General features: G+C 46.1%; 3 protein-coding genes and 2 pseudogenes across 3 annotated transcripts; 2 read left to right on the plus strand and 3 right to left on the minus strand.

Annotated features, from left to right (window-relative positions):
* Positions 1 to 491: 491 nt before the first annotated feature.
* Positions 492 to 1371, minus strand: LOC149107807 (uncharacterized). The gene has a single exon (XM_089296077.1). It carries the CDS (start codon positions 1140 to 1142, stop codon positions 492 to 494), a length of 651 nt encoding a protein of 216 aa, XP_089152203.1. The 5' UTR covers positions 1143 to 1371.
* Positions 1372 to 1868: 497 nt separating this feature from the next.
* LOC149107808 (uncharacterized) lies at positions 1869 to 3489 on the plus strand (annotated as a pseudogene).
* A 1-nt stretch (position 3490) lies between these two features.
* On the minus strand, positions 3491 to 4647 carry LOC149107809 (uncharacterized). Its single transcript, XM_089295960.1, has one exon. It carries the CDS (start codon positions 4598 to 4600, stop codon positions 3491 to 3493), a length of 1110 nt encoding a protein of 369 aa, XP_089152086.1. The 5' UTR covers positions 4601 to 4647.
* A 325-nt stretch (positions 4648 to 4972) lies between these two features.
* LOC149107810 (uncharacterized) lies at positions 4973 to 6233 on the plus strand (annotated as a pseudogene).
* A 4143-nt stretch (positions 6234 to 10376) lies between these two features.
* LOC149107811 (uncharacterized) lies at positions 10377 to 12879 on the minus strand. Its single transcript, XM_089295952.1, has 2 exons — positions 11486 to 12879; positions 10377 to 11098 (listed from the first exon to the last, which is right to left on the minus strand). Exons 1-2 carry the CDS (start codon positions 12408 to 12410, stop codon positions 10377 to 10379), a joined length of 1647 nt encoding a protein of 548 aa, XP_089152078.1. The 5' UTR covers positions 12411 to 12879.
* Positions 12880 to 22676: the final 9797 nt, after the last annotated feature.

The raw sequence follows: 22676 nt of genomic DNA on the forward strand, positions 1-22676 counted from the left end.
TACATCGCGATAAAAATTAAGGAAAAAAAAGGAAATGGGGTGGGACAAGGTTCACGAGAATATTTTAAAACTGCCATTCTGCGAATTCAAGCAGCAAATTCTGAGAATGGTAATTTGCGTCGAATATCCGAACTGTTATTTCGAGGGTTGCTGTTTCCCCTGTTTCGAAAGTGAGGGAACTATTCATAATCCCTCGGTAAGGCCGCCGAAGGAGCCAAAACTTCTCATAGAAACCGACCCCGATTACAAGAATTTTTTGGAAATATGTTCGTGGAACGGTTACGATTGGCACGAGTGGTTCCTTTTTGGCGGGAAGCGTTATTATTAAAAACCTCATCGCCTCAACCATTGCAGCGACGAGCACGCGCATAATATCGCGACCGTTTTTTTGCCACTCAGGTGTGAAATATTCATCCAAAAGAAGCGCGACCAAGTGGAAGCAGACAATCATGTTCTTATTACATGCAAGCAAAACCGTCTGTTTCTAAAAGTCAGTTCGAAGCGGGAGGGTTCGTTATTTTTTTCATCATTTCCGCTTCAACTCTGCCGCGGATGTCTTTCTCCAGTTTCTGGACATCAATATCACTAAGCTTTCTCGTTGATGGTTGTCGAAGCATCCTTGCTCGGACCTGATCTTTCAAAAAGCTATACTGTTGAAACTCAGAAAGGATGGTGTCAAACTCGTGGGAAGACACCTCGTTGTTTTTCAAAGCGTTTGAGAGAAGTCTGTTGACGGTATCCCGCTTGGCAACGGCGAGCGTGGTGATCTGTTGATGCTTCTTTATTTTCGAGTCGAGCTTTTTGCTGGCGACTATCAGCACCGACGAAACGAGAGCGAAGCATCCACCAGCGCCGCCAAGAGGAACTGCTGCCGGCAGGCCAACCACAGACAGAGCGGAGCCAAAACTCACGCTGGAAAACGCTGCCGAGAGAACGCTGGAGCCTGCAGCGCCCCAATTAACTAACTTTCTCGCGCGTTTGTATTTTTTGGCAACGAGGCGATAGTGGTGGACCTCACCGGCCAAAGTGTTGGAAATCTCGTTGACCTTCTGCAAGCGGAAATTTTGAGAAGGCTCCGCCACCACCGGATATAGACGCTCGTCAGGCGGCGCGCTTGGTGGCAACAGATTTGCCGAAGACATCGCGTATATATAGAAATTTAATTTAACTCTAATTCAAAAAGAAGAGGGAAGCCCTTGAAATCAAAGAGTTCGCCATTTTCATCTTTGACGCTAATGGTGATGCTATTTATGAACTCGTCTGTAGAGCAGTCTCGCAAAACCTGTTGCGGAGAAGCCTGGTAGCTTACTTTTTCATAAGGCTTCCCTTTCACATCAAACAAGGCTAATACATCTGACCTTTTGCCATTGAACAGATTCTTTTGTTTGTCGATCAAGTCGCAATGAATAAAATATGTCGTTGAAGCTGTAAGCCTTTTTACGAAGGTTATAAGGTTCAACTTTCGCCCAATACCAAGCAAACCGGCTAAATCGCGATCAAGTTCAATCGGTTTTCCCCCAAAATTTCTGATTACAAGCTGGCCAAGAGGTTGGTTAATTTCTGTTTCCAACGTTTTATACCCATATTTGTCGAACAGAATGTCTATTTGTTTTGCCATGCTTTCTAAATTATAATGCCCTGGGAGTAATTTACTAACTGACAAAGCTCTATCTTTGTTTTTATCTCCCAAGGAGGCCAAACCTTCTTTTTTCAAAGTGTCCCAGCTGTTGTACAAACTGCAAGATATGAGTTTCATGAAATGCACTTTCGGTATCGGATTTTCAAAAGATATTGTCCCTCCGTTCCGTTGCGTGACAATACTGAGAACAACCATTTTATATTTAACGAATAAAATTGTGTTTAAATAATATGGCCAATTTGTGGAATGGTCCTGCGTTAAAAAAAGCGGAGGCGGCGAAGAAAAAGGCGTGGACAAACTTTTTAAACCGCTTCCCCAAAGCAGACAAAAGCCGGTTCGTTTCGCAAGGAAGCGTCGACGAGAAAAATAACGTGACCGCGGAGGTGTTTTACAAAGAAAGCGAAGACTCGTTTCAAAGCGTCTTCGGCTCAGACAGAAAATATTGGAGCGCCGAAATGAAAGAGGCGCTAGGTTTGGGAGACAGCGCTGGTTTTCCTCATCAATTTTCGCCCCTCGGTTCAAAAGTTTCATTGGCCATCACTGCGGTACCTTTCGACGGCAAAGCGCCAAGCTTGAAGAAAATATTCGACGATGCAATCCAAATATACGTCACGCCTGACCAATATTTCACAACAAAATTCCCAGAAATATTTCAAGAAATCAAACTCAAGCACACTTCTGGAACCGAATCAAAACACTGGTTAGGAGGGCCTGACATGAAATATTGGCCGCAGCAGCTCAACTTCGCGGTTTTCTGCGCGACACAGGGGTGCGGAGTTTCTCGCGAAATCTTCGACAGCGGGATGAATCTCCCACCGCAGATAAGAGCTTTCTACAAATTCCACGTGTATTTCACGGTCAGGCGGATTTTGTACCAGCTAGGAGGTGTTCAGAGCATAAGCGCTTTGCCCGGAGACCCGACGTTCGACCAGATGAATAATCATTATGACGTTGCTTCGTACAAGAGGATATGCGGCGAATTCGGAATAGACTCATCAAGCGACCTTAGGTTTACTTCGGGTGCAAATAGTGGTTTGGGGGTGTTGTATGTTAAGCCTTGGTGGGAATCGCCAACAAAAACAGATTATAAGTATCCGGGGTGGAACAAGTTTAGCGACGAAGGTGGAAAACTGATCAAGGGGGACCTTATTGAGTTTATACGGCCCGATGTTTTTGGAGATCGGCAGTTCGACTGGTTTGCACTCAACACCGCGAACGGTTTGACGCAGGGGGGCTTGTCGAGAATCAACCAGTCAATCGAGGCTTTCGTTTAGTGTGTCCTGGGCGCGCAAGTTAATGTCCGCAGCAGCATTCTCGGTTCTGGCGGCCGGGCGAAAGAAGCCCAAAGCGAGTTCCTGGTGCTGATGGAAGACGCGATCAGACAGCCCGACTTGGCCAAGAGCGTGCAAAGGTACCAGCTCGCGGTGGATCAAGCGAAGGTCAGGCTCAATCTTGCTGTCGCCCCCATAGCCTGGCTCATGCTCGCGCAAATGATAATCAACACCGCAAGCACGGTCTGTTACAACAACAAGCTGAAACAGGCGGTCTCCGGTATGAAATTTGGGGTGAACAACGAGTTAAACCCGGGGACAAAAAGCTGGGTGAAACTAATGGCAGGCGGTCCATCAAAGATTAACCATCCCAACAGCCATCCGTCCAACCCGATTCACAAAGCCGCGACAGCCGAATCAAGGAAATCAGCTTCGGCCGAAACTCAGCAAGCGCAGCCACCGGCGGAAAAAAAAGAGCCCGAGGCTCCAGATAAAACACCGCAACACGAAATTAACAAAACGGTTGTCATTGTCGGTGTAGGTGGATTATCGGCGTTGCTGTTCATGGCTTGGCGGTAAGTTACCGCTGCTTCTTATAATATTTTTCGAACAAAAAGGCCACCGCGGCAAGAATGAGCAGCCAGGTGTGCTCGGCCAGAAATCCGACGACTTGGCCGGCGGCTTTGAACAGGAAGCTCACAATCGAGACAATCAGCCCGGGCAGCAGAGAACCAAGTTTCGCAGCAATATCTTTGAGGCCATTTCCCAAAGCTTTGCCGGTGGCTTTCAAACCTCTAGTGAGGACCCCGATGACAGCTTCCATTGTGGTCCCGACGGCGAGAAGAATAGCGGTCAATGTCACGCCAAATTTTTTGAAGATCTCCTTGACCCTTTCCAAGAGAGGCCGCCCCCTTTCCCTTTCCGCAATCTGAGTTTGCAAACGCGCGATGTCCTCGTTTCTTTCTGCAACTCTGCCTTCTGTGGGTTCTTTTTCAGAGGGCGAGGCATTCTCATTTTGGATGATCGCCTGGTCTTCCTCGTTTTGGCGCTGCAGCTCGCTTTCCTGCTCTTTCAAGTCGTCCAAAGGTTTTGTTTGACCGTACCTTTCTTCCATGGCGTTTGTTTCACTTTCTTTTGCTGCGAGGCTGGCCCTGAGTCTGTCAACCTTGGCTTGTTCTTTTTCTCTGTTTTTTGCTTGTTTTGTAAGCGAGTCCAAAGCTTTTTTCTTGTTTTCAAGATCGGTTTGATAGTTCTTTTTCAGTTGTTTCAGCCTACGCAGCTCTGCTTCACTTTCAAGATTCGAACCTTGTTCATCCTGAAGGGCGTCGATCTCAGCGTCTTTTTGCTCGATTTTTCGTTTCAGATCTTCGACTTCTTTCTTTTCTTCTTCTCTTTGCGCGGATAATGTTTCCGCCTGTTGAAGTTGTTTTTCAGCTTCTTGCAGTCTTTGGCGTTGTTCTCTGATTGTATCTCGGTCTTCTTTTATAATTTCATTATTCTCCGGCCCAAGTTCATTTTTGAATCTTTCCATAAAACTTTTCATTAAGCCTGACTCGTCTTCTTTCAGAATCTCGTAATCGATATTTTTAGGCCCCTGCGTCACGGCAACAATTTTTCCCTCAAATTTTCCAGTGCCTCTTCTGATTCTGAGTTTTTCAAAGTTCGCTTTATCGAATTTGTCTTTTATCATATTTACAGCTTTTTTGAGTTTTTGCCGCAAATGGCTTTTTGAAGATCACTGATTGAAGGTGTTCTTCCAAGCAAAGGGGTTTCTTCCTGGTAAGAAGTGTTAGGAAGGCCGGACTTCTCGTGAAGAAAAGTAATCATTTCCGTTTGTTCACCCCCGTGGTAGGGGTCGCCAGGTTGGTAGGGAGTGGACACCGCTCCTGGCTCAAAAGGATGGGTTGTGTCAACATATTGTTCACCATTATCAGAGTCGTTGTCAAGCCGATTGTCGAGTTCCGGGTCTTTGTAACCAAATTCGCCACCGCCTTCCGTCGTAGCGATATATTGCAAGCCTATTATTTTTCAAATTAGAAATAATCGCCGGGATATTTATACAATGTCAGTTGTTCCAGAGAACCTTCGCCCAAGTTACAAGGAAAAGACCGTACACGCCATGAAGGCCGAGCGCGTGGGCAAACGAATCACCTTTAACCCCTCTGAAGCCAACCCCGGCAATACGCTGTACGTTTACGTGCCCAAGTTGAACGAGAACGAGGTTCTGGTACCGGGCTCGCTAGCGCTTGTCTTTGAAATAGACCTTTCTGAAGGGCACGCCAACAACTTCCTCGTACAGAACGTCACGCGGGCGCTCGTTGACAGGCTGGTCGTGAAGTTTGCGGGAACAACCCTGCAAGACATGGTTGGGTACGACATCTACAAAACTTTCGAAGACCTTTTTCTTTCGCAGGAAGAGCGCGACAACAGGATTTTCGAAGGGATTCAGAGCGAGGATCTATGCAAGATCCGCTCAGACGCGGGAGACAAGAAAACCTCGGGCGTCGACGCTGAAAACAAGCTGAACGAGGTATACGGAAAAAAGTACCGGATCAGGCTTGACAATCAGTTCTTAACCGACCACGGCATTTTCTACCCCAAGGCCCTTTACAACGACCTCACGTTCGACGTAAAACTTGCCGAAGCTATACACGTGGTCAAAGGCTCCGACACAAACTCAGCTGAAATACAAGCTGAAAAACACCCAGCTCGAGTACAAAATGATCCGCAGCAAGACTCTGGCAGACGAGGCGCGGAGCGTTTACTTCAACGGTAAAGAGTTCCTTTACGACCACGTGTTGCATGACAAAGAGGTGGCCTTCAAAAAAGACATTGACCCGAGGATCACCATCAAAGTCAACGCCCAAAGAACGTCACTGAAAGCCCTTCTCCTCCTGTTTGTAGAGCCGTATACTGCTGGCCAAAGAGATTCAGAAAAATTCATCTTCCCCGATCTGACGAAAGTCAGCGTCACGGTCAACGGCTCGCCCAACATGCTTTACAACAGCGGCATCGAAGGCAAAGACATGTGGGAAGAGGCCCGCAACTTGTTTGTGAAAGAAAAAAATAAAACGAAGCACATGGATATGACAAAGTTTTACACCGGTGATAAGTTCGGGCTTGTGATTGATATGCGCTCCATGGTTAACCAAGAAATGTACGGCAGCGGCACGCGGATTGTGAACAGTACGGACGGTATCCAGCTGGAAATTGAGCGGAAAACCGAAGGCTCAGGCGACGTGAAATGCCACGTATTCGTCATCGCCGACACCCAGTTCAACATTATAAACAGCCATATGGAATCTGTACAGGGGGGAATATGAACATGGACCCGAGCAAGATACCCTTCAACGCTCTCATCGTGGGGCCGACTAATTCTGGCAAATCGAGGTTCGTGGTGGACCAGCTCTACGGCCCTTTCCGCGGCAAGTTCGACTACATCGTGCTCATCTGCCCGACGTTCACGCACAACAAGACCTACCACCGGCTTGGCGAAAACGATCCAAGAATGGCTGTGATAGTATGCGCACAGCACGCCGTGGAAAAGTGGTTGAAGCTCGTGAGATGGCTTTCCCAGGGCACCAACACGCTCATAATCCTAGACGACTGCGTAGAATAAGAAAGACGTGAAAGGGCGTACAGGCGAGCTGGTGAATCTCGCCTTTTCTGCCCGATAATGGGCATCAGCGTTTGGGCGCTGACCCAGAAGATGACCGGCATAACAGCTTCCTTCCGGGAGAACGTGGCGGCGATCGTTCTCTTTTACACCCCTTCGGCCAGGACAACGAAAGCCATCTTCGAAGACTACGCCGGCGAACTCTCTCAGGATGCGTACAAAGGTCTGGTTTTAAAGCTGAAAGAGCGAAAGTTCTCTTATCTTGTGTTCGCGCTTCACCACCCCTACGGTGTAAGTTATTTTGAATAAAAAAATGAAAGGTGTATATAGCAATGGCTGGAGAAGACGCCGCTTTAGCAGACGTTATGAACCTTCTTCAAACCGAGCCCGAGCCGGGTCCAGTAGGTGGCGTCGTTCCAACAACCACCCCCGGACCTGACATTCCCGCTCTTCGCGAGCAGCTGGTCGTGCTCGTGTCCACAGGCAAAGCCAAAGAGGCCATCGGAGTGCAGCTAACCCACGAGAAGGTGAAGCGCCTGAGCGACAAAGAGGTCGAGAAATTCACCAAACGCTACGAGACGTACGTGGGCTCAAAGACAACGGAAAGCCTGATCGACGGCTTTATTTTTCTTGGAACCAAAGTGGTCGGAATGACCGTCAATATCAAAGACATCGACGCTTACCAAAAAGAGCTCAGAAACGACTACATCTTGAACAAAGAGCTCTCCAATCTGGCCGGCAACCTTGCTTTGAAGTGCGGCCGGTTTCTTGCTGCGGCCAACGCGGCGCTAATCACCACAAAACATGTTGATTTTAGTCCACAGTTGCCGGAGCAGAGCCACCCTTCTCGTGATGAACACGGCTATCCGCTTGAGGGCGTTGATGAAGTACCCGGCTCATCAACTGCAAAATAACTGGGCAGCAATCATCAACAACTGCTGAGGGCTTGCTGTCAAATTATTAACAATTAAACTTTTTTCATTTGCTTAGAATACGGTTCACTTCAGAATGTCAACCGAACAATCCGAGAGCGCACCTGGACAAAGTCCGCCTGCAGTCACGGCGCCTCAGGTCGAGACCCGGGCAGCACCTGCAGTCAATGCCACACAGCAAGCGACAACTCCGACTGCAAACACGCAGCACGTAAAAAACCCCAAGCGTGTGGCTGCTGGAAAAATGGTTGCTGAAAGATCGCGTCTGGCACGGGAAGAACAGAAGAAAGCGGCTGAGGCTTATCACGCGGAAAATAAGGCGAAAGCCGCCACAGAGGCCCCTGAGCCAGCCCCGACTACAGAAGGTGAAAGCTCAAAGAGCGAAAGCCCAAAGAGCGAAAGCCCAAAGAGCGCCGGCCTCAGCGCCAACCAATGGATTGCCATTGGCGGCATAGGCGTTTCACTGCTCGGGATCTATTACAAACGTGAAGAGCTCAAGGCAATGGCCAAGCCCGCGTTCGACAAATTCAAAACGCCGGAGTCCGCGCCTGAGCCCGCGTGTGTTGAGCCAGAACCTGCTCCCGCGACACAGCCAAAAGGATTAAGAAAAATGCTTTAAACATTTGCGTGTAATGTATATCGCGATGTCGAACCCATCCTTTCTGCAGTTTCTCATCTCTACAGCCGCAATTGGCGGAATTACGGTATTATGGCTCGAATTTACCGGAAAAGCTATCAACAAGGTGACGCGACTTTCCAAAGAAATATTTGCTGATAAGGACGCGGAAGAAAGAAAAAGACGAGGAGAAATAGAACAAGAAGTAAGAAGAAAAATAGCAGCAGAAGAAGAATTTTATAAAAGAATAGAAGAAGAAGGATAGCTGAAGCCGCGGGGAAGACAGATAAATTTTGTTTTAAACTTTCGTTCTTTTCTTATATCGAACGCACCATGTCCGACAACAAGCTTGTCAAGACAGTCATTGAGGCCGCAACTCTCACGGGATTAGCCGCGGGCATCGGCTGGGCCGCAAAAAAGGTTGTGAAAGAGAATTTCCCTCCTGATCCCAGCAGCAGCCCGATGAATTACGTGAAGTTCACCGCCGTCATGGCGGGCAGCATTGCGCTCAAAAAGTACCTCGAGGACCAGAAAATCCTCCCCGACAGCGTTTAGAAAAAAAAAGAACATTATGATAATGCAATGGAGCTTTCTTATTTCCCCATCAAAGCCTTCACAACGGTTGCGCTGTTATTTTTCGCATACAAGATAACCTATTATGCCGTCAATGCCATAGATTTTGTTTGGGCGGTTACGACAATCACCCATGAAGACTCCGATTCTGAGGATGATCAAGACTCCGTTTTTGAGGATCTTGATACTGAGGAATTCCCATTACCGGAGAAATGCCCTACACCTCCTCCCTACGAGCCCCCGCCGCCGCCATACGAGAAAAATTAAAAATAGATTTTACAACATATACAATGGCGAGCATCGCGATCATGATTGGCGGGGCTGTGTTGAACGCCACGGCTTTTATCGGTGGTAATTATCTGGCGAGGGCGCTTGGCGGGGGCGACATAGCCGCGCTTGAAGAAAAAAAACGCCACGACAAAGCTCTCGAAGATTATGAAGCGGCTTACGCCAAATACACGCGCGACCCCACACAACTTCTCGACTGGATTGCAACCAACGCGCAAACAAAGGAGCAGGCCAAGCAGAACTTCACCAACACGGACTACGCCTTCAAACTCTACAACCAGATGCATCCTGACGAACGAATGGTACCCCCCAAGGAGCCCAAGTTCTCAGATTTCTACCAGCCAAGCGAGCAGCAGAAAAAGGGTGAACTCGCGTTCGTGGGAGCCGGGGCTCTTGCTCTGGGCTAGGCAGCCTTCCGGTTCCTTTAAACTTTTTTACCCCTTACTTATATGGACGCCAAACTCGCGAAGATTTACTACGGCCCGGGGGCTACTGGAAAGGAATCGCCGCGATAAAAAAATTAGCCTAGGCCGCCAAGGTACCTGAAGAAACCGGAAAAAAGTGGCTGATCAAGCAAGCGCTCTGGCAGATATTCCTCCCTGAGCCGAAGCGAATTCCTCGGCCGAAATTCGACGTTCCCACACCCAACAAGGTCCATGAGGCGGACCTTCTTTTTCTGCCGCACGACAAGCTCCCTCGCGGCCGCAAAGTTTTCAAATACGCGCTGACCGTTGTGGACGTGGCCAGCCGCTACAAAGAGGCCGAACCCCCTGACTTCGAAGAATTCTGATGAGGTCGCTCAGGCCTTTCAGAAGATTTACAAGCGCTCGCCTCTCGACTGGGCTGAAATGCTGCAGGTTGACCCCGGGCGCGAATTCATGGGCGCTGTCACAAAAGAGATGGACAACCACAAAACCTTTATCCGGCGCGGGCGCGTTGACATTCACCGCGACCAGGCCATTGTTGAACGTTTCAACCGCACCCTGGCTGAGCGATTGTTCGGGCACCAGTTCGCCGTGGAAATGCTTCTCCCTGAGGGCCAGCGGTCCACCGCCTGGGTGAAAAGACTTCCAGAAGTTGTTTCGGCTTTGAACAACCACGTCACAAGCCTTATCGGCAAGAAACCCGCCGTCGCCATCAAAGAAAAATCTGTTTATGCAAGGCCGTCGACACCTTACACGAGGCCTGTCGGAAAAAAATAAAAAATACTCCCCTCTCTTGTCCAAGTTCGTTATCTCTACCAGCCCGGCGAGCTTGCAGGGGGCGTGAAAAGAGCCACGGATCCAATCTGGTCTTTGAAAATTTACAGCATTGAAAGATCTTTTTCCAAACCGGATCAGCCCGTTCTTTACTATCTGCGCGACGGGCTCAAGCGCGGCTTTGTTCGTGAAGAGCTGCTGGTTGTGCCTCTGAACACTACTCTTCCTCCGGCCGACGTGAACTACATGTGATATTCGATTGGTTCGGTGTTTATCCCGTCGGGCAGAACCCACCGCTTGTCGTAATAAGCACTCAGCCCCAGCTTCTGCTGCTCGTAAGTGACGATCAGACCGTCCCGCATCCTGAAACCCCGGTTGGTTGCCATATCTTTGCTGCCTTCCAGCGCTTCCTTGAACCGCTGCCACGTGATCTCGTTCTGCTTCTTTGACATCCCCTTCGTGCTAAACTTCTTTTTTACGCCCTCTCCTTGGTCGACGTAATAACACCTCGAGGAGAGCGCGATCATCCGGCTGCCCTCGCACTCAAACTTGAAGAGACCTGGGGTGCGGCCGCTCCACTTGTCCCAAGACAGCCACTGATTTCTTTCCGCCTCGAATTCTGCCTTCAGCTCTGGCCGGACGACGTACTCGAGCCCCTCGCCCGAGATCGCCATGTAGTTGCTGTCCGTGTCCATCTGGATCAGCTCGAAATCTCTTCTGTCGACATACTTGTCGAGAAAGTCGTAGTAGAATTCCAGCATCCGCAGCTTCGCCAGCTGGTAGACGGCGATTCCGATCTGGAACGGCCGCCTTATCGTGATCCGGGGTTTGCGGCTTTCCAGCTCGTAGGCCTCCCCGATCTCGTCGAGGTCTTCGAAATACGCACTCCGCAAAGCTCTGTCGACAACCTTCTCGTCTTTCGTGTATATCACGTTCGTTTGCCGCTCCAGAGCTTCTATCAGTTTCCCGTAAGCGCTGTTTCCGAGCAGTTTGAACACTTCAGCGAGCAGCGCCTTGGTTCTGTCCGCGTCTCCTGTCCGGCGCGCCTCCGTCACCTGGTCCACGAACCAGGTAAAGATCTTACCAGGTTCGTAGTCGATTGTTCTGGAAACTTTCGTGACAACCGCCCCGTGGTTCACGTACCACAACAGCAGAGGGGCGTACACCAGCAGCCGTTCTGCGGACAGCGCCCCCGCAAGCTTTCTCCCGTCTCCAAGCTGTCTGCCTGTTCTTGCCAAGTAGTCTTCCATATGTTTCGGCACAGCTTCGGCAGGAACCCTTTTGTTGTAAAAGAAAGGGCACATCTCCTCGAACATTGGCCGCAAATGCTCTGGGATCTCTATGCGGACTTCGGCGAAGCCGAACCACTCCCCGGCTTTCAACCGGCGAATCAGAACTTTGGCCGCTTCCGCTTGGCGGTCATCGTCGTAGTGTACGACCTTCTCCTTCCCGCAAGGCATTTCTCTGAGCATGGTCGAGAGATAGAGAGCGCTGGCGTCGAAATCGAGAATCTTTTTGCAAAGACGCGGTTCTTCGAACTGATGAGACCTTATTCTCGTGACACCGGCCTCGTGCCGTCTTGTTAAAACCAGGCTCGGTCCGCCAACAACCGCCCCTTTGAGCATTTCGTAAGCCTCTTTGCTTGGGCTGTAAAGGTCTGCGCCGCACTCGATTGCCCCTCGGAGCAAATAATGCAAACTCACCCCTGGCAGGCTCACCGCGTCTTTCAGAATGTCGATTCCTCTCTCGGTGTAGAAGCTTTTCATCTTTTCCAGCGCCTCGAGGCCGGGAGCGACATCAAGATTGTTGTAATAGCGCAGCCAGTCTGCGAAGATCCGCATCCCCTTTTCTTTGAACAGCCGCTTGCACTCCTCCCACTCCTTCCGCGTGAGAACGTATCCGCCCTTCAGCTTCGAATACCAGGCCTCGTATTTTGGGAGCCCAGGGAAATCGAGCTTTTCGTGCGCGTCGAACCATTCGTAAGGGAACCAGGATTTCTCGGACTCACTTCCGTAGGCTTTCACCCATTTCGCGTAGCTCGCCCCCGGGCCCAGATAGTTGATGATATCGAGGAAACGGGCCCCCCAGGTAAGCAGGAACATGGTTTTGTTCCCCTTCGTGGCCACTTTGACTTTTTTTGATACTTCGGCGAGAGTGCTGACGAAGTGGTTTTTGATCAGATTCAGGTCGTACGAGCCTGAGTTGAAGCCCACGACAGGGACCTGGTTGCACCATTCATTAATTTTTTGCTGCTGGTCTTTTGTCAGCAGGTGCATGTCTTCTGGCGCAAACTCCGCTCTCACCTTGTCCTGGATGTTTTTCTCGCGTCTCTCCAGCTCTTTCAGGAACTTGCGGACCAGCTCCACGGGGTCTCTTTCGCAGATGTGGGTGGGCTCTCTTTCAAGAGTGTCCCCGACGCTCAGGGAGATCGGCACGTGCGCGTTTTCTATCGTTAACGCCCCTGTTGGCTCTTTCCTATAGTTTTTGTCGCCATACGCCTCGAAATCGTACAAGATCGCGTGCTGGTAAGTTTTAGTTTGCTTCCTCGGGAGTTCCCCCTTAAGAGGCCCAACTTCGCAAGACCAGGCCTCGATTACTTTGTAGCCTCTCTTTCGCAGAAATGCGATACGGTTCACTGTGGCTTGGTACAGTTGTTCGGCTGTTTTACCGTTTGTTATGACCTCCTGTCTGTTAGGATAACATTTTGGGCATCCGTGGAAGGGGCAGCCGTGGCATTGTAATACCGTCCTCGTTTCGTGGTGGTATCCGTCGACAGGAGAAGATTTCATTTTCCCGCCTTCTCGAGGAAGCCATGTCTCGCCCCCGTGCCCGCACATCGCGTGGTGGATGTGTATCCCCCGTCGCTTCGCTTCCCGCTCCAGCCACAGAATCGCTTGTCTCGATGCGGAGCCTTTTGGGTACATCACTTTCTCGAAAGCTGTCTGTGGCGCTTCAACTTTTGTCCCCGGGCAAAAGATTACCGTTTTTCCCGCGCTGCAGGTTTGGTGATGCCGTTGTAGATGACAAGCTTGTGTGAACCTCTGCCCGCAATGCGTGCATGCATAGGTTTTTGCCAGCTTTGCAATATCTTTTATCAAGAAAGCATGGCCTTCGTAGACACCTATCGTCAAAATCTTTTTGAGTTTGGGGTTCGGGTTTATTCTGAGGTGCCAAACCACTTCTCCGTTTTCCAGACGGTCAGGCTCGTAGACACGAATTCCAAGCCAAGATGCGACGGGTAAGCCCTCATTCAGATGGGCTTCGACCTTTTCCAACTCATCAAGAGAAGTTTTTGCGAAGTTTTCTGGAATGGTCTTGAGTTTGTAGAAACTCTTGGCGAGACTTCGGGCTTCTTTTGTACAACGGTCTGTGCGCGCCTCTCGGTGCACAGCGATGCACCGCCATAGGCACAGGTTGTCGTTATACACGTCCAAAGATACCATTGCCCGGCTATGGGCAAGGTTGCGCAGCCAGTCAGGGAAAAACCCTGTTCCCACCAACAGCTTCCTGTCAATCACAACCTTCAGGTCTACGTTGAAAAAGGCTTCGAACACCCACTTCGTGTTGGACCTGTCGGTTTTTTCATTGTCGAGACGCAGTTCTTCCTGCCGGTTAAGCCATTTTCCCCCGTCTTCCAGTTTGTCAAACCACTGCGAGCCCTTGGGGTTCGAGTAGTACACGATTACAGTTCCATCCTCAATGTTGCGCAACTGATACGCGAAAACGTGCCTCAGATAAAACGACGTGCTTACTCTTTCACGAATCCTCGACATAAAGTCTGGTGTTAGGTTTCTCCCCAGACGTTTGATAAAGCACCAGCGAATGAAACGCCGGCCTGTAGTCTCTTCTTTCGCTTCTTTCTCTGCGTCATCGAACAGATCCAGAATCTCCTTCTGGTAGTCTGTCACTGTTCGGGTTTTCCGCGCATGGAAGGGGTGGTACTCCCTCAGAAGCGCTTGCGCTTTTCTCGGCTTTCTTTGGCGTGGAGGGGCTCTTGGCTGGTAAGGCTTCGGAAGTAGTGGCTTTTCCAGACGCGCCTGCGTTTCCTGTGAAATTGGTTCTTCCAGCACGTTCTGAACAACCTTTCTTACCGCTGGCGCGTTTTCTGCAAGAAGTTGAGCGAAATAACGCAATACGGCGGGATCTATTTTTGCGAGTTCTTCTTCCAGTCTTTCTTGGTTGTTGGAAGCCATAGTTCCTTGTGTTATAACCCAAGGTTTCATTTCTCTAACTGATGTGTTTCTTTCAGCTCGAGCAAAACAAGTTCAAAAATTTTTTTTGCTTTTTCTCGCTTGCGGATAAGACGTTGTTTTAGCGCGTTACCGCCGCAGGGCTTGCAGAGACGGTAGTCGCACAGAAGACCGACTCCGCAAACTCTGCAAGGCTCTGGCATTTTCATTCCTTTTTTCAGCTGGTAGTTGTGCTGCCCGCAATACACCCCGTAACAACGCTTTCCGCAGCTTTCTTTCCGGCCCCGCATCAGCCACCCGCACTTATTTGGCGCTCGAGTCATCGCGGCTCGGGCGGTATAACAGCGGGCTCGCTTGTTTCCAATTGGTTTGTCTCTCCCTTCCCTGTTGTTAGTAGTATATAGGACATTAACCAAATACTATTTCAAAGAGGGAGCTGAATTTCACCGTTTCGAAGCCCCCAGGTTCAACCGGCCCGAGCTTGTGAGGGCCGAACTTGATGGTGGGGGCTGCGATAAGGTGAAATAAAGCTCCCTCTGCGAAATGGTATTTGGTTAATCCCCTATATACTACTCATATTTTTTATACGCGAGCACTCATTTCATAATTTAGTTTGCACAATCTCATTGATTTCCTTCTGCCGCCATCTCCTGACAACAATATCGATTCACAGAGCTAAAAACTTTCCGTTTCTTACAGCAAACAATTGACTTTGGAGTTAATTATCACTGCATGATTGTTTGAAGGTCGTGGATATCATAATCGAGCTCTATATTATTCTAACTGGTTAAGATAGAAACCAGACGATGCAAAATGAAACCCCGAAAACCACTTGAGGAGTTCTCGATGTTTGGAGAAAACACTGATTGTCATAATACGTCATCCATGGAAGATCTATTTCGAAGTTTCTGGAGTGTCAAATCATAAACTTGGCGGAATATGCGGGATAAGCTGAAAATCATGGCGGGATGTGGGATTCGGGACAAAAATATTTTGGCTTGAGCAGCATGTGCCCATTTCAAACAGGAAGTGCGTTTAAATTTGATATTGAGGGACGGGATGCGGGATGAAAAACGGCAAATCACAGTTACTCAATGCCCGGAGAAATAAATTTACCTTTCGGGAGTGTTTGGAACACTAATGTTTCTAAAACATTTTTTCAATCGTGTTTCAGTCACACCAGCGTCATTAACTATAGCTGGTTCAAATTAGCCTTTAATAACATGACGTTAGACTTAAGAATAGTCAGTGATTATGGTCGACGCCACGGCAACAAATTCTCCCAGGTTCTTTCTTTACATTCAAAAATTAGATCGACTGCAAACAGCTTACTTAATGTTTCAGTCTAGTATGAATAACAAAGCTATTAAAATAATGATATCTACTCACTAGTTTTGGTGAGTCGACCACAATGAAAGCAAAATGACTATGCGTCAATAACAGGACCTTTTCCTCTGAAAAGTAGAAGAGAGAGAAAAGTTAATCGAATTATTACTGCGCAAACGATGCTTCCAAACAATTATTCGCGTGACTCAGTAATTGCTCTTACAAGAAAAAGAAATCAGCCACGCGATTCATGCAAACCTCTCCAAGTGTAAATTTAAAGTATTAAAAATCAGCTCTACTTATTATATGTGCTCACAGCGCTATCGGTCATAGACAGTTTACAGTTTATAAACTTACCGTGTTCAGTTTCTTAATCTTCTGGTGAAAAGAAAACCAAAAGTGATACAAACTGAAATAAAACTAAGGGAGTTTCCTTGCAAGACAATAGGAGTTCAAACATTGATCATAACAATCAAATAAAATCACTCGAAAACAAGTTGCATGTTTCTATTCCCATTCTTTGTTAAATACTGACAGTAAAGTCCAATAGCTTTGAAAGTGTACTTTGAAAGTCTTACTCTGTTAAGACCTCACTCAATTTAGACCAGCCATGAAATTTGACCCTACCCGTTAATACAGCCAAATTTTCATGGACCGTTGATGACCGTATTAACAGAGTTCCACTGTAAAATAGCAAGAAATAAAAGAAATTCCGTAGTGTCTTCGGAATTTCTTTTCTTTCTCGTGATTACGATAACTAATCTCACCTGAACGTGTCACCCATTACAAAAAGAGGAACAGTGGAAAGCTTTAATTTAATAATGTTGACAGTCTCATGGCTAACAATGTTGTTTTGGAAGACCTGAACCATACTGCTAATCTGTGTCTAATCTGTGTCTAATCTGTGCAGTGGCTGTCGAATCGACTTTGTAGAAAGTTCGCTTGTCTTATTCTACGAAACAGCATTTACAGTGAAACCTGTATTAAGCGGACCCCATATCAAGTGGAAACCCTCTATTAAGTCGACACTAGCTGAAGTCCCAAAATTTTCATCCCACATTCACTGCAAAAAAACCCTGCATTCAGCGGACACCTCTGTTAAGCGGACGCGGACACCAAGTTGCACAAAACCAGCAATAAGCGGACACTTCAAGAGCTATTTACTTCTAAAGGTCTAGCTGAGACTCCTTTAACATTGTTCAGCGATGTCGTTTTAAAGCTAAGCGATTATTCCAGAGTGATGCATTTACTGGCTGAACATTGTTCTATGAGCAGTGTTTGATCTTACACTGTGTTACACTGTGCTATAAAAGAGTTACTAGTTAACTATTATCGCACGACATATTAGACCCTGTTTTGAACGGACACCCTGTATTAAGCAGACACTAATGAGGGTCCTAAGGGTGTCCACTAAATACAGGTTTCACTGTAGTTAATTTCACTTCCAAAAACAATTGTAAATCGTAAACCGTTTGAATTCGTACAGAAGTACGGTAAATTAATGAAGCCCAGGTTAGGGAATGCAGCACCTTCCACAATAAACAAATTTTTGCTTCTTGCACACAAATTATGAAGAACTTTTAAATGATATCCTCCTATTTCTACTCACCAGTCTGTTCAGAACAACAGGATGAATCTAAAATCAAACCGCGTCAACAACAGTAACTGTTTCAATAATAACAAAGAAGAAGTTAAGCAGATTATATATCGAGAAGCGTTACTTCTAGCGAGCATTCATTTGCGTGACTATATTTTCTTGCGTGACTCATTGTTAGTGCTCGCAACCCAAATAACATTTGTCACGCTATGCATGCAAATTTCTTCCAGAGGAAATGATTTAGTAGTATTTAATATTGACTTTTCTGGCAGATTTAAAGCTCATGTTTTGAAGTACGATGTAAATTTACGGTGTTTAGTTACACTATCTCGACATCAAAGGGAAACCACCACTAAGAAACTGAAATAAGAGTGAGGGAATTCCCCTGCAAGATAAAGGCAGACAGTGACAAACACAAATAAAATAGCTGGGAGACAGCTAAATAAAAGAGTAATTTTAATAAGTATTATATTCTTTGCTCTCTTTAGTTTTCATATACAGACGAGATAGCCCAAATTTCAAGGAAACAGATGATCGTATCACGCATGCGTTTGTGGGTATCCGGGATGTGGGTTTAAAAAAGGATACGGGGTAAAAATACCTTGGTGGAAAGATAATATCCCCTTTTCGGCGAGCTGGAGGCGCGACTCTTTTAGAGTTCATGGTAAGATACAGAAGAATAATATAGAAAACAGGAAATCGCATTTTCTCTGTTAACTCTAAAGTTTCAGTGAAGTGATTTCCAAGGAGCGCGCATTAGCTCAATGACCACGAAATACCCCTCAAGAGGCCACAAAAAAACAAACATACAAACAATCAAACAAACAAACCAAAACAAAACAAAAACGTTACTACTACTACTACTACTACTACTGTTCAGAGTTCATTCGTTATCCTACATTGCCTCGTTTGATTTGTTGCGACACCCAAATTATCAATCGAAGAAAATCCAACTTATATTTGTCGAGCTCATTCAAGATATATGCGAACGATTTAATTCGAGTTTGATTGGTTCGTGATGTTGCTAGAGCAAAACATGTCAAATTTGTATTAGTTATCGTCCTTACAGTGAGGCCAGTATGTGTACAGCATTTCGTAACCGAAAGAAACCCGTTCTGTGATAGAGTTAGGTTCTACTTTAAGGGCGTAGCTTGGGGGGTGGGGGGGTTCTAAGGTGCTTGTAACTCCCCCTTTTTTAAGTTTTCTTTAAGGAAACAACCTACAACAGGTGGCAAAAACGGCATGCCAATCTGGTGAGTACTGTCACTTTGACACAGTGTGACCTCCCCCCACCCCCCATTTGAAAAATCCTGGTGGAGATGATCAACGTCTTTGTAAAGTGAGTATCATAGAGGTGTGTTCTTGATCCATTGCAGTCTTATCTCAACCCTAAATGTATTCCATAACCGGTTGGTAGGGACATGAGGCATTAGCTAAAGTAGGTCACTAATAGAGTACTAGCAGTGCTGGCAAAAGCATTTGATTCGGGATATCGAGACCATAAACACTAGGCCATACAATTATATGAGGAGGTTTTCGGGATATCCCGAATAAGCGAGATCGATATGGTAACTGTTAACAGTGGAAGCCGAAATTATACCATATTAGAAACAAAATATAATTACGACTAACTTACCGTTGCGCAGCAGACTGTGTACAGCCGTTTGCTCTCCTTAAGAAAAATTGCAGAGGGGCGTCTATGTGACATTGTTACAGTATAGCGTGTTGTTCGCATAAATTATGGTTCCACAAAAATATTTCAGTTTCAAATTATCTGACATCACAAGAGGAAAGAGAAACAAAATACGAAAAAGACATTGCCGTATGCACGTGAACTTTGACTGATAAAGCCATTTATGACCTCTGCTAAGGAAATGACAGAACAAACAAGCTTCGAGTTCGAATTCAGCCTTCCCTATGTTTTTTTTTTATGAATGTGGTAACGAGTTATTATTGTCAACTGAGAGGAGAAACAATACAAGATTAGCTGCTTACCATAGTAGAGCTTCCTTTTAAAACTGAAAACTACGAAGCATTCTCGTGAGAAACGTAGTTTGTACTTTTGTGCGAGCGGAACTGATCTCTTAGGGAATACGTTATTAGCTCACGAAACACAAACTGCACCTAAAGAGCCCAAACAAAATAAAACTGACTGGTCAGATTTTATTCCTCGTAGTTCTAAGTGCCTCCCCCACCCCCTCCAGGAAGGTATCGGAAGGAGAACTCAGTGTATTGTCCTCTTGGGTCGGGAAATGGACAATTTCTTCCTTGCCTAACTATAATAAAAGGTGTGTTATCGATTTATTGCAGTCTATTGGCTCAAGCCTGAAGTCGGGAAGGATGTGTAGTGATAACTTAAGCTAGCGAAGGCAGCTCAAATATCCTCTTCTGGCAGATTACTGCTGGGAAAGGTTTTCGTTCGAGACCTTCCTGCTTTAACCAAGACGCAATAAAATTAACTGGGACGTTTTCGTGATATCCCGAATAAACAAGATGGATATGGTAAAATGTCATTAGCAGAAGCCGACAACAACGACTTACTTACCGTTGCGCAGTAATTTGTATACAGCCGTCCGTTCTCCTCAAGAAAACTGCAGAAGCGTGTTTGTGTGTTACTGTTAATAATTCTGTTGCTCACACAAATTATTCATCCGTAAAACTATTTCAGTTTCCCAGCATCTGACGTCATAAGCGGAACAACAAAATAAATGATATTGCTGTCTGCACGTGATTTTTGTATTCGGCCGTTTATGACCTTTTCTATGTTCACCGATATAAAAAACCAGACCGCTCGGAATAATTTCGTCATGACCAATGTGGTTTGATACTTCAGTTAATCAATCTTTTAAATTCCAAAGTATTAAAAGACAATCTCACATACAGGGTCACCGCCAGTAAATTTACTATTTGTGTCAGTCTGTTGATGATATCCGTCGTCATTCCTGTTGTAACAGGCCTCGAAGTCACAGAGCCAAACAGCTTGGAGTTTGCTATTAGTCTCGAGTACATTCAATTGTTAATTGGTTAAGAAAAGACCAAAAAATAAAGGATAACTTTTACCTACCACAGGGAATTTCACATCGGAAAGGGTCGAAAGTGAATTCTATGAAACACTCAGGAAAAAGGATGATATATATTTCGCAGGGGTTTGGTGGAATGCGCGATGGGTTTCAACAAGAGGCGAGATCCGAGATATGACACTTCTTCGTAAAAACATAATATGCACTCTTTAATAATTAATGGCGGGATACGCATTGACAAACAGCAAATTGCGAATCGTTTCTTAACTCCACGGTGTTACTAAAATGAACTGTGAGGAGTGGATTTTGTCTCAAGCGGCAGGAAATACGCCTCGAGAGGCCGTCTAAAGAAATTGTCCTGATATTTTTTCTTCTCGTTATATTTAGTATTTTCGTCCTTCCGGCAGCTTAATGTAATACGCGGTTTTGAAGTTATCAAGATCGAACAAAATCGAAGGAAGTTTTAATGGAGCTAAATCAAACTATATAAGAACGATTCAATTCGTGTTTGCGGTACGTACTATTGTTTTTGTTTTTGTTTTTTTTGGTTTTTTTGTTCTTCCGTACAGGAAGGACAGTATTTACAGAACATCTGTTTGTGGCGAAAAGAAACCGCTGTTCAGGATCAACCTGTCATGATTAAGGTGTTCACTTCTACTTGGGGTGGATTGATTCATTGTAGTCTACTCCCAACTCTGAATGTGGTAAATTCGAAAAACTGGTTAAGAGGGACATAAAGCATTTGCTTATGTGGGTCACCGGAACAATCTGCTAGCAAATTATTGGTGCCAAGAGCATTTGATTTAGGACCTCAAAATAATAGCCACTAGACCATACAACTATACGAGGAGGCTTTTTTCGATATCCCGAATGAGCAAAATTGGTATGGTAATTTTTATCAGTCGAACTTGTAATCAAATATTGTTTTAAACAAAATGATTAGTAACTTACCGTTGCACAGTGGTCTGTGTTCAGCCGTCCGCTTTCCTCAAGAAAAATTGCACAGAGACTTCCGCGTGTCACTGTTCATAATAGGGTCGCTCGTGTAATTAACATTCATAAAAAAGTTTCAGTTTCACAGCATCTGACGTGCCAAGTGGAGACAAAAACGAAATTGTTGGGTTCAGGTGATTTTGTCATAAGGCCGTTTGTGACATTTGAGCATGTTCACAGATATTCACGCAATAATTGCTCAACAAGAAACTGAAATGATATCGAGTTACTTCCCCTTCGACTAGAGGAAAAGAAAACTATCTAGGGTGTGTTACATCTTTTCCTATCTGACATGCTTTAAAGACAGAGGGCGACCTTAGAAGAACTTAGCCTGCGAGTAGGCTCACCTTTGAGTCACGCGCGCGAGCGACGAAGAGCAATGCGATCCGGCGGGAAGGAATCTGGTGAAGAGGCGCAAAGTTTACTTTCTCGTGTCGCGGCTTCGCTTCCGGATTTCTCGCTCGCTGCTATGCCACGCGCCCTTGTGCTCCAACGTGAGCTCGCTCGCAGGCTAAGAAGAATTTAGCTGATGTCGCTCGATCTTTTTTAATTCTTCATGCGCATTATTAAGACACGAGAGAATGTGAATTTACCACTTATGTCAGTCACCTCATAATAAAGTTTCCACGATCGATGCGATCGATGCATTCTTCCTAATTTCCATTGTAACAGACCACGACATCAGAGAATCAAACAGCTTCGAGTTAGCCATAAGTCTTCGTTTTCGGTTTTTATGAATGTCACAGCTCTACATTATTGTTAACTGAGAGGGTAAATAATACCATTTTAGCTACTTACTACAGTAGGTTCCCTTTGAAAAGTGAAAAGTACGAATTGCAGGTTCGGGTGTTTCCAGAAATTCCAAGAAAACAGCTGATCATAAAGTGCGGTTTAAGAAATTTGTTTAGAAAGACTGTGAAGTTTACAGAGAAAGAACGTTTTTCAGTTTTCTCTTCCGCATTCCGCCATTAACTTATTTAAAATCTCCCGCATCCCGCCTGCGTAATGTATTTTCACGCATGCTTGATGGGTACGCCTGGAAATGCCCTACAAAATAAAGCAATTCCGATTTCATTTGTCGCTATCCTCAGTGCCTCCCTCCCCTGGTAGGGTAACTTGGTACTCGCGAGTGTAAATTATTTGATGCACTTTGGAAAACCAAGTTATCAATCGAGGAAATTCGAACGAAGTTTTACTGGAGCTACTGTCAATCAAGCTATATCAGAACGATTGAATTTGACTTTGATCAGTACGTAATGCAACTCCCACAAAACATCCCACCAATTGTTGTTGTTTTTCTTTGTAAAATAAGGCTAGTATAAATATATATTTGTTTGTATTAGAGAGTTGTTTTCGTTATGGGATAGCGTAAAGTCCTACTTAGACAATTTCGGCAGGAGTATGACGCATGTGCTA

The sequence above is a fragment of the Orbicella faveolata genome, unplaced genomic scaffold (assembly GCF_042242905.1).
Source record: "Orbicella faveolata isolate gen_17 unplaced genomic scaffold, um_ofav_v1 contig_26, whole genome shotgun sequence".
In the NCBI taxonomy this organism is placed as follows: domain Eukaryota; kingdom Metazoa; phylum Cnidaria; class Anthozoa; order Scleractinia; family Merulinidae; genus Orbicella; species Orbicella faveolata.